Raw genomic sequence first — 19239 nt, 5'->3', positions numbered from 1 at the left:
TATTTTCAGTTATAGTCATTTTGTTTCATAATTATGACTATACTAATTAATTTTGAATGCTTGTTGACCTAATAGTTCAAATAGTCAAATTCAAAGGTCATTCATATGAAACTCGAGGTCAAATTGATTTTAGGATTATTGTTCTGTTTTAGTTTTCTTTTTGGCATCACTTTTTGCTTGATATTTTGAATTTTGATTCACATGCACATTCATTTCATAACGATGTGTTCATTTATTTGAAAGACCCCCCCCCCCCCAAACAATAGATTTCTGTTTTACCATAGTCCCTCTGCTTCATCAAATAGAAGGAAGTTACAGCTAAATGCAAAAACTTTTCAGAGTGGTTTGCAATGCATTAATAACCTATTCATGAAAGTACCCAAATGAGCAACAAAGTGTTCTGATTGTTCCAAATCGATCAAAAGATCAAAGATGTCAGAATTTTTGTCTTTCAGTAAAATCCTCATAAAATTCATTGTTCTCCAGTTTCATTTCAACTGGTACAAAGCGGGTACTTAGAATGCATCAATGCAGAAATCATGAAATTGACTTCTATAAAATTGTACGTATCAATTCCAATGGCTCTTTGTTGTTCATGCATGTTTTGAGAAATTCATGAAAAAATGATGAAGGGAAAAGAAAAATTATCAAATAAAAACGCTTTAGTACACATGACGGAGTCGGCTGTGTTACAGGGCTTAAAGTAACACAGGAATTTTTTGTCAGAGAATTGGTATTGCTCTATTAAGGAAACTTGCATGGACTGGTCTTTAAATAGTTTATCTTTAAAACTACATTTATGGTGGTTATTTTCAAAATAATGACTCAAAAGTAATAAATAACCATTTTAAATTTTTTTTACAAAACACTTGATATATCTTGTCTTAAAATGTCTTAAGAAGGAAGCGAAAACCAGGAAATAAACAATATAAAATGTCAATTTTATGCAATTTAAACAAAGAGTGTTTTTATAAGTGGAAATTTCCGAAGGAGCTAAGCTCTAAATATCAAAACTTGAAGTTACGAATTTCAAGTGACTGATAAAAGGGGTTCAGAAAAGTTATGCTTTTTTTTTTTTTTATTAAACTATGCTGATAATTTTATGAAGGATGAAATCTGTCTTGCAACAGAAAAAGTTGACCATTTATTTGTTATCTATCATTGATTTTTCCTAGAATTGTCATAACATTCAGACATGTTTACAATCCATCGAAAAAAAAAAGCTCACTAAAGTGTATTGTTATACTTTCATGTTAAATACTGAAATCTGATTGGTTAAGACGCAGTTCATAATCCTTTCTATTACCCTCAGCGTTAGCAACGCACTTAGCAACGGGCAACATTAAAAATTGTTACATGAGCGAAAATTATGCGCGTACGGTTCGCTGTAGAATTCACGTTATTCCTATATAAAGGCAGTTAAAATGTCTTAAAAATTAAGACATTCAGTAAAATAAAATAAATAGTGCCTGTTTGGGAGGATAACAGTTGAAATTGACACCCCTCGAAAACCACCGTCAACCTCCGCTTCGCGTCGGTTGACAATGGTTTTCTCGGGGTGTCAATTTCAACTGTTACCCTCCCAAACAGGCACTATTTATATAATGCCACGTCCATTTAAAATATGTCAACTTTTTATAAACATGATAGCTAGTTTTTATCATAAGGTGGCTGGGTGATCAACAAAGTACCTATCACCCTGACCTGTCTTAAACTTTGACAATTATATGATATGTTTGGCAATAATTAATATATATATATATTTTAAAGGTATAAGGTATTAAGGTATACATTATATATTAAGGTATAATTAATAAAGAAAAAAAATCTAAAATTTTAGCTTTAAGATTTGATCATTATCTGAGAGAGAGAGAGAGAGAGAGAGAGAGAGAGAGAGAGAGAGAGAGAGAGAGAGAGAGCTCTTCTTCTTAAGGAGATTAAAATAGTCTGGAAATTTTAATGCCCAAAACCGTCGAGCCTTCTTAAAATCAGCATTAATAATACATACTTTAATATATCTATATCTGGTAGACTTATATTTATTATATAATATATATATATATATATATATATATATATATATATATATATATATATATATATATATATATATATATATATTATAATTATGTAACTAATACATGTAATATGACATATATGTAACCTATGTACCTCTTTACATATAAATTTAATTCATTCACATTAATTGAGGATTGGTATCCAAAAGCTAATGTGAAGATGAATACACAATTTTTGAAAATTTCAAGAATTCTTTTTACATTTTTTTATGGGTAAATATAACACAGCCTTATTTTGTTTACAAGTCTGTGGTACTTAATATATTATTCAGAGTAAATATACAGTCAGCCTATTTTATGGTCAATACACAAATCAACCAAAAAAAAATTTTTTTTCTGGGAAAATGGTATATTTTTGACTGCATGCATGGAGATCAACAGATTAAATTTCATAACCACTTGCTACTCAAGAAGGGGGGTTAATTGATACTGACAGGGTTTTATAATGTGACAGTATGTAAGTCTCGGAAATCTCTTGAAAATGTAAAAAAAAAAAATAGCGACTGTTTTACAAAATTTCACAAAAGATGGCTGTGTTTGGAAGCCATACAAAGAGTCTGTATCTGAAAAATGTCCACATTTTTTTTTCTCTTGTTTTGGAAGTGTTACCGGTATTTTAATAAACTATTGAACCCTAGCTACCGGCGCTCTCCTATATCTCACAGTTTCTTCTTTTTTTTTCTTATCTTGTTTTGGGAGTGTTGTTTTGATGTTGTTTTTGATGGAGTGAATTGTCCCTTTATGCAAGTAATCCTTGTTTTTGTCGGCATAGCTGGTACAATTCTACTTTAATTGTAAATTAAGCTCTGAGAGCCATTTTAACAAGAGCTTGGACTTTGGGCAGTATGTGACAAACTTTGATTTGTTGAAGGCGGGGTCTACTCATTGTAAACTGACCATGCAGTCATTGGCTAATAGACATAAACAAACTGAACACAATGACACTTGTCCAACTTTACCCAGGGATGTATATTTCAGTTGAAACAGCATCAATTTCAAACAATAGAGCAGTTCTTGAGGGAAAAACCTTTTCAATTTTGACAGTCACTGAATATTAATGAGTTTCTCTTAGCAAATTAGAAAAAAAAAGTCAATATTAAAGGCTTGTTTTGATGAGCAAACTATATATCAACATCCCACTGAAAGTTCAAGGCTCTAGCGATTGGATCTTTCTTCAGCAGACATATATGTATTTCCTTTCCGTTTAAAGCTGGAAAACGTTCAATGACATATGTTTTTTTTTTCGAAATCCAATTTTAAACTTTTTCTTATAAAGCTGGTTAATTTACTGTGACCATGACTTTAACCACAAGTTCTGAAGATAGTAATGTTTGTTTAGTATTCCATGACATGCATTTTTTCAAAATTCAATTTTAAATCTGTCATAAAACTTAGTTCAAAATGTACATGCTAAACATGAAAAGGTACATGTATGCCTACAAGTAATATGTACTGTAGAAGCTCACATTTTCAATGTGTCAAAATTTCGTCGGCATTTAATTTTGTCTTATCGTTATCTCTTTGTATTCATTAATACTTGGGTTAAAAATTCGTCATGGATTTTATTTCCTTGAATTATACTGCTAACGAAAATAACGAAATTAAGTCATCAACGCATATTTCTGCTTCTACAATATTTTCCACCAATGAAAACTATGAGGGTTAATTACTCTAAAACTTATTACTAATTACTTTTATGAGCTTAATGTCAACATTTATGGTCTCTCTAGTCAAAACTAATTCTGATTCTTACATTGAGTTTATTTAATTAATTCATTTCAAAATTTGATCAAAACGTACATGATTATTTTTCTAACAATTTATCAATGTGCACATTAAAATTAACATTCAAAAGTTGAATGGGTTGCTTCAGATTATCAAAAATATGAAATCTCGGTTGACATAGTGATTTTCATTAAAAAGAGAAGAAAACAAAGATTTAATTTTAGAATGTTCAGATTATGCATCAGAGTTTCTTCATAATCATGCATCAGAAAAATTTATTTCAAGGGTACCATGAATAAACAACGTCAATTTTTAAATCGGTCACTTATTAACACAAATAAAAGACAAATCTTTCCCATGTCTGCATGAATTTTGTCTCGTCCCCATCTGCCTAGTGAGGGATAATTCATAAAAACAGGAAATTAAAACAATGGAGAGAAAATATTCAAGGATTTCCTTCTTTAATCAAGAAGGTCTGAATTTTGTCTCTTTGGCATCTGTCTAGCGATGGGATTTTTTTTTAGAAAGCAAAAAAATAAAACATGACAAAAATTTTCAAAGATTTTCTCATTTAATTAATGTGAAAGCTAGCTTCATGGTGTACATTTTTTATTTTGAAGGACATTGTCATTTATTTCTGCCTCGAAAATTCTCTTCCTTAATAAACAAAAACAAATTTTTGATACATTTTAAAAGTCGGACTTTAACATAAAAGTCGCAACGATCAAGTTCCACTTTTTTCAAAATTGAATATAATTTTTTTTTTAACCGTAATCCATATTTATCAAACTTTCTTTTATTTTTAAAAATACTAACATCATATACTCATGCTATGTCACTTTGCTACGTTAATTTAAATTCAGAGACTTTCATACGGCAGAGTTTCAAAACAGAATTTCTTTTCTTTCTTTTTTTTTTTTTTTACCTGAAACCATCTTTCTCAAATTTCCTTCCATTCAAAAATTTTAAAATCCCTTACATATAGCTCCATCATTTTAGTACATTTATTTCAAAGACTAATACAGTCAAACTCCGCTATCTTGAACCAGATGGGACCGTTTAAAAACTTCGAGGTATCCGATTATACATCGAGATATCGATGGTAAAATACTTTAAAAATGAGTGGCTCAAACTTACAAATCACTTCAACATATCCATTGAATTTGAGATACCAGTGTTCGCGATATCGAAGTTCAACTGTATATAAGTCAGAGTTCAACTTTTCAACATTAAGGTTCATTTTTTTCACCTGAAATCATATTTCTCAATTCTCTTTCTTTATCAAAAACACAAACATATTGCTCCATCATTTAGGTACATTTCAGTATGCAGTCTCTGATATACGGTAAGTTAAAGTCCCCACTGTTTCAAAATAGAACTGAACTGTTTGAAAGTTGGGCTGAAACCAATTTTTTTTTTATGAAACTGTATTTTAAGAGGATCACCATAGCAATCTACGATTAATGGACCCTAAATTCATATCAGAAAGTGGGTCCTGGAAGCTCCCAGTGTATGCATGGAGTTTATTATATAAGGAATATGGAATCATTCTTTGAGTATTATGAGGTGGTAATTTGGTCGGGGCGTGATCAAATCCAATAAAGCCTGAAGGGCTTTATGATAGATTTGATCATGCCCGACCGAAATTATCACCTCATAATATTCAAAGAATGATTCCTTATTACTTATATTTATATAATTTTAGGCCATCATACGATTAAATATTTAAATATAAATAAACAAACCCAGCTGGCGCCTCAATTTGGCGTTATTTGTATTAAGAGTTATATAGTACAAAATCGATACGTAGCGTTATCACAGGCAAAGAAATTGGATAATGTAAATATAATAACATAATTTTATCCTGACCAAATATTTTAAGTGAAAGCATGCAGCTGCAAATTACAATGTTCCATATCAATCTTAACCTTTCTTCTATAAGTGGGGCATCATATGTTAAATCTGTCAGTTATTGTGTAATAATTTTCTATAATTAATTTGAAACCCAACCATGAAAAACAAGAAACGCAGAATTTGAAGGACACCATACAATAAAAACATGTGTGAACTCTGTATAAAATTGCTACGTCAGGAGCCAAGACATTTAATATGGGGGAAAAAGCATTATATGATTAATTGAATATTAATTCTAAATGTACAGTTACATAAGTTAAAAAAAATAATAACAATTAATCATTTATTAGGTTGACAGATGAAAAAAAAAAATGTTTTAAATTTTATTTTCTCGTCAGAATGCTTTTAAAAAGATCCAATGACATTTACCGTATTTTTCAGGGCATATGTCGATGTGGGGCATAAGCCGAATTGTTCATTTTCAGACAAAATTCAGGAAAAATCCTTAGACTAGCCGAATTGGGGGATAAGCCGATTTTCAATCGATGATTACTATAGTGAAAGTATGACCGCTGATTAAAAAAGTTGTCGTACTTTCAAAATATCGATGTAGAAAGTCAAAAGAGTAATTAAAGTTATTTAATTTGCTCAATATATATATTTTAAACATTTTTAAAAAATATATCTATGTTTAGTGGCTGTTTGGTCTCTTCTGTATTGTCGGTATATCATTACGTATCGTAATTTTACATAGTGTAAATTTAATGATTGCAACAACAACCTCCGTGGTTCTGTCTGATAGAACTAAGTATAATATTTTACCAAACCTTTTATATTGTATTAGAACCTTATTGCTAAATTTTATTTAATCAAGTTATACTTTGAAAGCTACTTGTAAATACGGGGTAATTGGCGTCCATTAGCTCAACACGTGGTTTCATATTCAAATAGAGTTATCCCCCGTAATCGATATGAATGAGAAAATGAAATAACACACAAAATATTTAATTTGTGTTCTTTTACATTAATTAATTAAATAATGACTTGCCGTTATGCAGAGAAGTTGTAATGTTAAAAACACAGCTAATGCAATGAAGTGTAACGGTGTACACTATGTGCCCCCAGGCTGTGATTTAGTCACTTGTTTCACACCTTTGTATATACACACGACACCAGAATACCGTTATTTCATCCACAAGAAAATTAATTGTAAAAACACAAAGCATTTGAAACATTTGATTTATTTTACACCCAAGACCAGTGATTCTCATGAACGCAGACATGAAGAAATTCACTAAAATTCCGTCATATTTAATACATTCTACCCGGTTTCGTTTTCTTTTTTACTACGCAATAATAGTTCCCAGGGTTCATACACGTAGTTGAACGTGGGTAAAAAATTCTTTTGATTGGGGTTGTAAAGACATATCTCATACAGTACTGTACATTTTATTACTCACAATGTCATTACAAAAATTTTCAACGGGACAACTATCGAACAAAAGTTTAAACGGACGAAAAAAACCCAACCCTCATAATAAACTGCTACAACAGTACAATGGATAAAAACAGTGGATTTTATATTTGACTGTTAAAGTTTTTCAACTTTGAGCCTACGAAAAGCCTATCCCGGGGGATAAGCCGGGGCTCGCGCATCAGAAAAAAAATCTCGACCTATGCTCCAAAAAATACGGTAGTTTGTATTTGAATTTGTATGATGCAAGTTCTTGTCACTTGGGCACTGCTGACAAATGTATGCTACTTATAATTCATACATAGAGACATCTTATAATACATGTATAAAGTAGTAAACTTTCATTCTGAATCTAAGACTCTAAATATCAGGAATCTTAACCTGTGTGGGGGGATAGAGAGAGAGTCAGTCTTAAAAAGGATTTGTTAAGAAAAGAAAATTAAACAAAAAATAGCATCTGTTACAGTATAGCATATTGTTTGCAAAGCTATAAATTTTGTTTGTATATATTAAGTTAAACATTTAATTAAAACTCCAGAGAAAACACTAAAATTCAGCAAACCCGATATCATTGACATGGTGACCATCTCAAAATACCCACTTATTAATGGAAATCAGAATAAAAGAATTTCAGAGAAAGTTGCTTTCAAATTGACATTGACATATGACGTAATATTTTCAGGTTGGCATTCAAAGTTAAGTCAAACTCATTACCTAACCCTTACCAACAGGCTTATTGGGGTTAGATATGAGCAAGAATAAGCCATGATTTGTGGCCAAAAATTGAATATTAATGAGATCTGCTATGACCTTCATCTGTGACCTTGAAACTTGGTTAAAGATTGCTGCACAGCCTTTACTCATAAGCTCTGTTTATGTAAAGTATGAGCCAGATAGGGCTAAGAGTAGAGTAAATATGCTCTGAAAGTGGGTTTTTTGCACGGTCTGATATGACCTTGACCCTTGACCTATAAATGTCATTCAAGGTCACTACACACCCTATGACCAAAGGTACAATGTGAGTGAAGTATGAGACAAAGATTTGGCAGATAATTCTGCTATTACCATTAAACTTAGACTAAGAAACTAGGTTCAAGCTCACTGCCCACACTTTACCCAAAGGCACTTTTTATGGGAAGTATAAGCTAGATAAGGCCAAGGGTAGAGAATTGTATGCCCCGGACAACTGGCCCCGGGGCCATAAAAGTTAGATGAGCTCACTTTTGATCTCGGTCTCACTTTTCCACTGTATGTTCCTTTTGTAAAAGTGAGACCGAGATCAAAAGTGAGCTCATCTAACTTTTATGGCCCCAGGGCCTGATCTTGGAAGGACAGATGGATGGAAGGACTGAGCGAGTGATCACAACAGGGTGCCCGCTGGAGCAGGTGCCCTAATTTTGGGTCTAGGACCAGAAACAGAGATAATTCAAGATAACATACACTTGTCATGACTTTTCAGCACTGAGAGGGCTACTCCACAGAACCAAGTTCATTTAGGGCATCTAATGCTTACTGATAATGCATGATTGTTTCATGGTTTATCTTTTTAATGCATCTGATTGTGTTAATGTTTAGTCTTTTCCTTCTTTTTTTTTTCAATTACGATACCAATCAGTCGTTATCAGGTGATAATAAGGTCAAGGCTGTGCTCTTTTCCGTGGCTTTGTCATTTGGATCAAATTAGGACTTTCAAGAATTAACTGGCAGTAAAAAAGATCAGCTTAATTGCAACATACATCAGATTCAAATTGTCTTATTGCATGCTTTTGGTTAGTACAATATAGTCATTTGATCCAATTATGCAGTGTTATTGTGGATTTTTATGTCCCTGAAAAATCGAAAATCAGAGGCATAAAGTTCGTGACTCATGTTTGGCAAAACTTCCACTTTTTTTTTGCTTAATGATATCTTTATAAGAACTGTATATGTTAGTAAATGAAATCATCAAATTTTGCAAGTGTAGGTTTTCTTTTTGAGCCTGTACTTTGATAGAAATACATGATATTGTATTAGTTTGTCCTTGAATATAAATAGTCACGAAATATTGGGATCGAATGACGTAACTTTGTAAATAACGAGCATGATCTGAACTGATATTCTTTGTTCACAGTCTAAATATTTCACAACCTTCCACGGCATAAATTGTTGTCTTATGTTTTTTAACTTAAAAAAACGAATTTTGGTCTGAAAAGCATGACCAATATATCTAAATACTGACATATCTGGTAATATATCTTAACCATTAAATGATCAATTTGAATGTTAAAAACTGACTGCGATCTTCAATCACTTTTTTCTTGGTTGCTTAGCCTTGATATTAAAAGACAGGATGCATGCATGACTATACAGGGCATTAAGGTGGCTGAATCCTCAACAAATCAGATCTACCTAAATATTATCTAATTTTAATATGATTTTTTCTACATTAAACTATCTAAGGATTTCATGAATTCATACCTAAATATCACCATCCATGATTAATTTACATTTCATCCCATAAATGAACCTTGAAATAATGACTCTTTTAAAGTTGGTCCCCATAGAAATTTGATAAATATTGCACAGTATGTGTTGGAATAAAGAACAAATAAAAGATATAATATATATGTATCTTTAAACAGACACAGCATAAATAGGGATCAATTATCTTTAATATCAATTCCCCTTGTTTCTTATTTACTGAATAACACTGGTTAAAACGAACTAGAATTTAAAACATTTGACAGCTTAACATAGAATCTGCAAAGCTTTGGCAGTTACAAAATTTTTGCAAATTTAAAATACAAATTCACCAAAGGCCCTTTCTTTATCAATACCTGTACAGGGACTGTCCTTGGATAGTGTTCTCTGTGAGACCCAGGGCCAGCTGTCGTCGTGGAGGACCGGGAATCCTTTGTCCGTCCCTGCTAGCACCCTCACCCTGTATACTTGGTCTGGCAGAAGACCTAGAGTGAGGAGACAAAATAAAAGATGATAATAAAACAGTTTTTTTGGTTAAATAAACAGATGTCAATGTTCCTTTAAAAAATGCATTCAACAACACAAAATGTTTTTTAAAAATGCATGCATGCATTCAACAACACCAAAAAATAACTATTTTAATGTGAACTAATTTCAGATGAATCTCCAGGTTAGGGAGTATGAGCATGGCAGCTAGTACTTTCAGTACTTTGATTTTACCAAAAAAAAAAACCAAAAAAAAACAACAACACCCTTATAACAATGATATGGACATTCCCACATAAAACATTGCAAGAAAACTTGTGGCCTTCAGACTTACATAGAACTATTGATCCAGTAAAACTCATTGAACTTTTTTTGTAAATCTCATTGAACTTTTTTTATTCTCAAGAATTATTCATGCTCTATTTTAATTGGAACATACATACACTTGTATGAAGGAAATCTCTATATTATCAATATAAATGAGTCAATCTGACCTTCTGTGCTCATATTAAGCAACATTACGTTTTCATGTTTTATGTTGTAAAAAATAAAATTAATTGATCCAACTGTTTTTTTTCCATACCATTGAATTTAAATTATAAGAGTTTAGCTATTATTGATATTAGTCATGGTGTGAAAAAAATAATTATAAAATGATACCCCAAAAAAGTTTCAGGAGTTGACAGCGAGTTTTGGCCTTGCAGTTAATTGTATTAGACTACTGTGGAATCATTAAATTCCGTGGGGGCCAATTTTCGTGGATGGCTTAAATTTTACAGGTTCGTGGGGACGTAATTTCGTGTATTCTCATATATCTACAAAAGGAAACATGACTTTATTACCCTAATTAACAATTCGTGGAGGATGTTATTTCATGGATGAGAGGTAACCACGAATTCCACGAAAATTGAGCCTCCCCGAAATCTAATGATTCCACAGTAAGTATAGAGGAGACATAATAAAACACCTCAATCAATTGTAGAAGTTTATATGTACAGCACAGTATATACATCAAATGATAATGCCCTTAATTGATTTTATTATATTCAGCAATTGGTATTATATTTCCTTAACAATGGGAATCATTAAGGCATTCAGTAACATTTGGTAAAAGTATTATAAAACTAATTAATAACTGATCAACACCTGAGGGAATTTTTCAAAACCTATTTGCCATAATATTGGTCATGATAGCGGTTATGAATATAAATCAAACACCATCAATGTAATAACGTACCATCAAAATTAAAATTTCATCAGGTTTGGTTTCCTTTCGACCTTTATTTATTGATAATAAAAAAAAAAAGAAATTCATTGATAAAAAAAAAAAGATTTTCTTTTAACCTTCATTTAAAAAAAAGAGAAAAATTGAATTCTGTGCAAGCATGATTCTGATCGTGGATTAATTATATTCCTTTGAGAATTAGAGCATCTATCAATTATTCAATTCAGATTGTTATTCTAGAATAACATGTCAAAATTCTTATTGTATGGCAAGATTTGATTGGTTGTAAAAAAATAAAACTTTACTAATACAATTAACATATCGAAAATGTATCGGTCAGACGCTTGACATTTTAACACTGTAGTTTGACTTTGCTGTGTCATTTGAGGATTCCTCCAGGTTTTATATAACTGCGCAATTCAATAATCACACATTTTTTTCTAGTATTATTAGGTTTGACACACAATTAAAATTTTGCACTTTTAAATTAACTCTGTCAGAAAAAAATCTCACGCTACATGCGCAATTTATCTAATACCTGAATTCAATAAATGTGAGTTCAAAGATAGAATTAAGCTATATATAAGGATGTTTCATAAAAAAAAACTTTTTTTCTTTTTTTTTTAATCGGTCAGATAGAAAAAAAATCAATTACCACAAATGGGTCAATTTTCCTTAGCCTAGTTTTCAAAATTTGGGGCTTAATCATATAACAACTCTGTTAATTAAAAGCCAGGAGCAAATTGGTGCATTCATGAAAAATTGCTCATTCCTTTTCAATATTTTCTTGCAAACATGCACGTGGCCGCATAAACAAGCCAAGTACCTTGACAACCTGTGGCATTTCAAGAAAGCATGGGAAACAGGCAGACGTGTAACTGTGTTAAAATGGCAAATTACTTTATTTCATTTGGATAACAAACTGTTTTAGTGACCCACTTAACCTAATTCGTCGGAATCCGATAATGCTGGGCTCTTAGGCTCTCTTGGTGTTTTACAAAACGAAATTGGATTAATTCTATTGCGATTGTTTTGAAAAAGCAGACTCGTATAATATCAGATTGTAAGGAATTGAAAGAGCGATGCATACATCTGCACAAGCTAGTTTTTTTTTAATTGCATAGTGCAACTCCTGAGAAACACAGTTTTGAGTTTGAAATGAATTAAGAGCTAGACCGAGAAAATTGTGTCACGGCTTTTATAAACACTGTTTCCAATAAAGTTCAACATCTTAATTAATGTAATTAAACTGTTTCACTCAATAAATCTTCCAACAGTTTCTGTTTTCATGTCATCTCTTGCACAGATTACATAAGGTACTTTAAAATTTTAAAACATTTATGTCAAATGCAAGCTTTGTTAAATTTAACTAGGTTTACATAATAACTTTCATATTAGATGTCTATGGAATTTTAATATTTCTTTATGGATCAGTAGAAGTAAACAATTCTTCCAAGAGATTTCTGTACCATGAGAAATTAATTTTGAGCAGAGTAGTGTAATCGTTACTGATTAATTTCACGACATGCTAATTGCAATATGACTCTTGATATTGAGTACAGCGCCTATTTGAAAATTATGAGCAGTTCTCCCGTACAGAGCAAATAGTTCCCTTCCCTCATCTATCACATTATCAAGGTATCAATTACTTCCTAATTGAGAACTGTGTTTTAATTTCCTGAAGCAATAATTTTTTTTTCAATCTATGGACAATTTTTTTTTCATTTATTAAAAAAATGATCACAGGTAGCAGCTTTTTTGATTAATTTTCATTTTAACAATTAAAATCGTGCATGTACTCATTAAAACATACTGGTATATAACCTCTTTTTTTCAGGAAAAGATGTTTTAAGTACATGGATTAATTTTTGAATTAGATATATATATATATATATATATATATATATATATATATATATATATATATATATATATATATATATATATATATATATATATATAAGATATCACTTCCATTAATAAGGTTAATATCTCTCCAACATCTCCAATATCTAGGATCTGATATATCGGTAGAAGAAGAAATTACAACCACTATTTCTTCAAGTATAGTTGAACTATGATATCTCAATTCCTTATAGATATCTCAATTCCTTATAGATATCCCAATTCCTTATAGATAGCTTCATTCTTTTAAAGATATCTCAATTCCTTTGATATCCCTTCATATGCATGTACTTTTAAATGGATATCCCAATTTCTTGGATATCTCTTCATGTACATTTGAACTTTAATATCTCAATATCTTACATATCTTAAAACTTTAGATATCCCTTCATGTACTTTAAAAGAGATATCCCAATTTCTTGGATATCTCTTCATGTACATTTGAACTTTAATACCTCAATATCTTAGATATCTTAAAACTTTATTATGTCGGCCTCATTGTGTTCTAGATATCATTTTTAAGGACTTTTGACCTTTGACCTTATGGAGATCAACCTCTGTAATGGCCAAGTCCCAAGTAACTCTCGAGATATTCATCAAAGATAATTCACGAAGTTGTCTTCAGACTTTTTTTGCTTCAAGATGGCAGTAAAGACCCTGAACCAATCTTTTTTTTATTTTACAAATGCAATTATACCCTCTTCTTCTTCTTCTGCGAAGTAGGATGCTGTGTGCATGAAGTCATTTGATCTGATATGCATTCACAGCTGCTGATGTAACAAAGTCATTCTCTTAATGGTGGCGGCAATTACACCAGCAATTAAAACACATCAAACAAGATATCTAATCACATTGCGTGATTCAAGTAAGTAGGAGAAGTAGTTTTTACAAACGTTTGCCACGATTCTGTTTGTGGTTTTTTTTCTGCAACTTTCTTTTTTTTTAGTTTGGTTTCATAAAGATTTTATGCGTGTAGAAATTTTTTTCCTTTATTTTTTCTTCCTTGAATGTCGGCCGCGTTTATTAAAAACTGAACACCCATTTAATGGTTATATTAGTCTGCAGACGACAACCTGTCATGTAGCCCGTAACAATCACCTTTTGTCCTCCGAGTTTTCATACAATGTCATCAGGTCTCCCCGTCAACAATTTTACACGACGGCTGTCATTACAGGGTGCAAATTACACAACCCCGTAATAATAAACAGTCAAACTAATGATAAAAGAACACGCAAAGTGTCAAACAAATAATGCATGTCTTACTGCTTGACCTATGACCTTTCACAACAGCCACCCCTTTCATTATGTGTAGTTTATAGGCCTTTTTCACACAAAAATTCTAGGTGAATTAAATTACTTCTAGTGTATTAACTCCTTGGGCTTCCTCCCTCGGTCCTCTATATTGTAATTAAGCAAATGTTTTCACAAGAGCAATTTATAAGAGGCCGTAGCAAAGAAACCCCTCAGAAAAAGGAAAATAGTTTTTGAAAATGTTTCCCAAGATACATCTTCATTACCAGCCAATCAAATTGTAGTGTGAAAGAGATATAACTCGATAACCTAGGGGGAGTAGGGTAAAGAAGAATGAAGTTGTGTAATAGCAGTCTTGTATTGTATGGCATATGAGAGAGGAAATAAAGGCCATGTAATCAATACTGGGCCTACTTCATCCTGATCAAGTTCTACAGTCACTCAATTTGCAAATATGTGGAAGATTCAATTGATGCTTTTTAAAGATCCGTGCCAGGTTCCAGCAAAAATAGCTGATTGAACTGTTAACAGGGTTGACTTAGTGATGAATGTCAACAACTAAAAGTCCTGAATTGAATATCAAATTGATAATTTGTTATCTCATGTTTATACACAAAAACCAGGTTATTTTGGGGCCTTAATCATGATTAAATTTATCCCTTTCTCCAGTTTAAATCAACACAATATTACAAATGCATTAACCAATTAACCCAACTTCAACTTGATAAAAAAAAAACCCACACAAGGTCATTTGTTGAGCAAGGTCAAGGTCAAGGTCCATGTTTTTAAGCATGGCTATCTTAAAAAATTTCCTTCATGGTCAATCGTTTGATAATGCTCCTCAATAGATTATGATCACACAGCATGTTATTTGAGGCGCTTATCACCAATGTAGCCTCTTTAACCAATTTCTTCATACCCCCAATCTTAATTCGCATCATGAAACCTGCAGAGGCAAAAGTCACGACGACAACAGTGCATGTATGGAGTAGAGTACATTCTACATTTGAACTCAATCCAGTCAATCATTCAAGCCTCATGTAGCTTAATTTAATAAGGAATTTGTTTTTCCTCTGATAACTTTATAACCTCTCCCCTTATCGTGACTGTTAAAGGCAGATGAGAGTATTGATATCTCTATCCCAGTTGACTGTGACCATAAATCCTATTTCCTTAAGAGTCGCACAGCTGCTTGCAACAATTGTCTGCCCTTCCCCGTTAAGTTCTTACATTAACATTACCTTAAAGTGCAAATAAAAAAAAATTCATAAAAGACAAATATTCTAAACTCAAGTCAGTAGAATTATGACAAAAACCTTCAGAAAAGAATTGAAAGTTTCTCAAATATTACTGGTAATATCAAAAAATATCTATAAATCGAAAATCTGTAGGTGGCCTCACGGACATATAACAGGTAAACTTGTATTGACTGATTTGCGTGTTTATGATACGACTGTTACTGCGCCTTATTATTTATATTCAATCTAAAAGCTGGCTATTATTAAAACTAGTAGCCTTGACTGAAGAAAAACTATTGATTTGTAAATATCCCAATTACTTCTAGAAAAAAATTAGCATGTTCCATTTTCAACAAATGATTTATGAACTTCTAGAAATAAATTACATTAGCATGCTCCATTATTAATACCAAAATTTTGTAATAAAACAAAACAACATGTGATCTAATGCCTTGAATTCTAAATCTATCATGTTAGAGCTGAAACAGCATGTATATTTACAAGGTTAACTGAAATTTTTTGCATGCACGACATTATAAAACTTGAAGACTAAAATACTAGACTAAGTATGTACAGATGTTCAATAATATAAGCTGTGCAAAACGATAAAAATTTTCTTTTTTTAGGGAATCTCATCTACTATCTTGTACACAGGATATGAAATCCAGCAAAACAAAAGGACGTGGGTTGTTGAATGCCAGAAATGACCCTGTGAGGACTTCATATCCACTCATTTGTCATGACTGATTTCATAAGATTTTCATTTAAGGACTAGAAGTGGGATTAAGAATGTATTTTCACAATCCTTAAATGCCACATTTTCTCCTGAAAGCTCAATATTTGAAAATTATAGAACTTTCTGTAAAAAAAAAAAGAGAAGATTTCTTTCTGCAGCTTTCTGAGAGTGATAATGTTATGTCACTTTCAATAAAAGCATTCAGCCCTAATATTATGACATTTTCTGCAACCTACTCGAAAATTTAATGCGTTGTCATTCTTTTTCCCTTTGCAACTTCTATTTTCTTACACTTGATTTTTCTCAATGAGTATACGATAGCTCTGATGATGTAAAGTTGTATTGATGGAATAAAAACCATGACCAATAAACTTTTGAAGTGCTAAAATTACTGTAACAGGATACGTTGTGTAATGCCTCAATTTGATATTAATTAATTTGCCTCTCTTTCAGCAATTACTACAAGATCACAAGAATTCGTAGTGGCTCAATTTACATGAGTTTTGAGGCTTCCCTTACTTATGAAATAACATCTTCAATGAATTATAAAATTCAAAAATAAAATCAATCAAACATACAATTTGAAATAAGTTCATAAAATAATGTCATTATTACAAAATGTTAATAATTGACAATGCTCTAAAATTGGTCCACATGAAATTCAGTAATTCTACACTAAGCAACACCTGTTCTCAAAAGCTTTCGTCTCACTTTTTTTTTTCTTTCCCGATACATTCCCCTTTTTTTACCCCCTCCCCCCCAAAAAAAACCAAAAGTCGGGTTTACCATGAATGGTGTATGTCGTCGTGTCGTTGTGGATGACGTTCGTCTGCTCTCGGCCACCGTCCACTTTCTGGAAGTAGATCTTGTACTGAGTGATCACTCCTCGTTTCTCCCTCGCCAGTAGAGGGGACCAGTCCACGGTGATGGTTCCCACACTGAGGCTACTGGTTCGAATCCTGGGCGCTACCAGTGGCACTGTAGATGTAAGATCAGATTTCAAAAAATGACGATGACTGATGTCGACTGATAAAATAACTGTTACATTATGACATGCTTTAGCAGGTTATAAAGTTACTGTATACAGAGTTATTTTTGCCCCATGTAATTTTTGCCCTTCTACACCTATGAACAGTTTTGCCCCTTCCTAAATTGGCCAAGACAAAGTTGTGTTTAAAGAGAGATAGTTTGAGACATTAGAATTCGCCAAGTCATTAATTCAAATGCTGACAACAAGGGCAATAGGGGCAAAAATAAAACAGGGGTATTCCCTGTATACAGTATTGCATACAATTAAACGCCTAAACAACTGGAAAAATGGGTTAACTGAACTGATATTCATATTATTTATTCATTATTAATCGAATTCAGTTGACTTAACAGCCATTTAGAATCTCTTATATTATTTTCCACACTGCAAAATGGTTGGTAGGAAGTATGTTACAACTTAATTTATCAATTCCTAGGAAATTTTACTTGCATGATGTGAATATATATTTCACCCTTTTATTCAAGCCAATAATCGAATTGTTCATTAATTGCAAACATGCGCAAACAATTTGTCTACTAGATTAACTTTATAAACTTATAATTATAGCCATAATCATGATGTTTTCAATGTTTCTGATTCTGCCTTCTATAGTATCACTTTAAGTATAGTAATTAAGTAAATTGTCCATAAATTAATTACTGTGAATGTGACCCAGATTCACTCTTGTTGACACATTTTACCGAGAGTGACCAAGTTCCTCTAATACACAATGTATTTTTGAATCGTTCACTTGTGCAACTTGAGAAATCATTTTAGTGCTCTGTTTAATGAGTCGCCGGATACTTTAATGGATCTTCCATGTAGGGGAGTTTGAACGCATCATTAAATTCAATATCCTTAATGACAATGTTTCTAGCGAGAAGGGCCGGGTTTTTTCCCCCGTGAATCCATCAGGGTTCAGTTTTTTTGACACATCTAGGAAACTTGAGACATAAAGTCACATTTGTTTAATGGAGAGTAAAAAAAAAAAAAAAATTGAAAAAACTTTCGTAATGAGGGACTTCATCGGAAATCTATAGTTCAAATTTTCAATTTTGTTTCAGTCATGTGATTCACATTAAAAGATAATATTTTAATACTTATTTTTATCAATTTCAATAATTGTCTCAATACATTAAAGGTGCAATATAAAAATATTATATGTCAGTAAAAAAAAAAAAAATGGAAAAAAATTCAGGAATTGCCCCTTCACTATTCAGAGTCACTTATAATTATGTGCCTACATCCCTGAAAAAATTGAGTGAAAGATATCATGACTACGATCGAACCACTTTCATCTACCCAGTAGAGCAAATAATATTCAATATCATCATGTACATGTAAGTCGTATTTCATAACAATCAGAACAAAACTGTTGTACTGGATTTTTTTGGGGCTAAATTCTACAGCAACTGCTATAAAGCAAAAACTGTTTTCAAAAACAAAAATTGTTTCGCACTACCCTTACATTCATCCATTCAAAATTTGGATTCGAAAAGCTAAAAATTGCATCTGCAAAAAGCAACAAGAGTAAAACGTATACACTGAGGACATCGAGTCACATAGTACACTGTATACAGTCTTATTTTTGCCCTAAGTAAATTTTCGCCCTTCTACACTTGCAAACAATTTTGCACCATCTTGAATTCACCTAGACGCAGAGAAATAATTTGAGAAATTAAAATTTGTTAATCTAAACTGCTGACAATAAGGGCGAAATGGGAAGGGGGGGGGGGGGGGAATGGTGGCAAATATTTTCCTGTATATCATATACATG

At 31.9% G+C, this 19239-nt stretch overlaps 1 protein-coding gene across 1 annotated transcript in view; it reads right to left on the bottom strand.

The window, feature by feature from the left end:
- The window catches only part of LOC128173808 (protogenin-like), a 99097-nt gene that overhangs the window by 30545 nt on the left and 49313 nt on the right, over positions 1-19239 (bottom strand). Inside the window, exons 11-12 of the mRNA XM_052839474.1 lie at positions 17219-17410; positions 9948-10076 (exon numbers count right to left, since the gene is read on the bottom strand). Of these exons, the coding sequence (XP_052695434.1) occupies positions 9948-10076; positions 17219-17410 (321 nt within the window). The remainder of the gene's footprint in view (positions 1-9947; positions 10077-17218; positions 17411-19239) is intronic.

This window comes from Crassostrea angulata, chromosome 2 (genome assembly GCF_025612915.1).
Source record: "Crassostrea angulata isolate pt1a10 chromosome 2, ASM2561291v2, whole genome shotgun sequence".
Lineage (NCBI taxonomy): Eukaryota > Metazoa > Mollusca > Bivalvia > Ostreida > Ostreidae > Magallana > Magallana angulata.
This window is presented reverse-complemented; position numbering and strand designations above follow the sequence as displayed.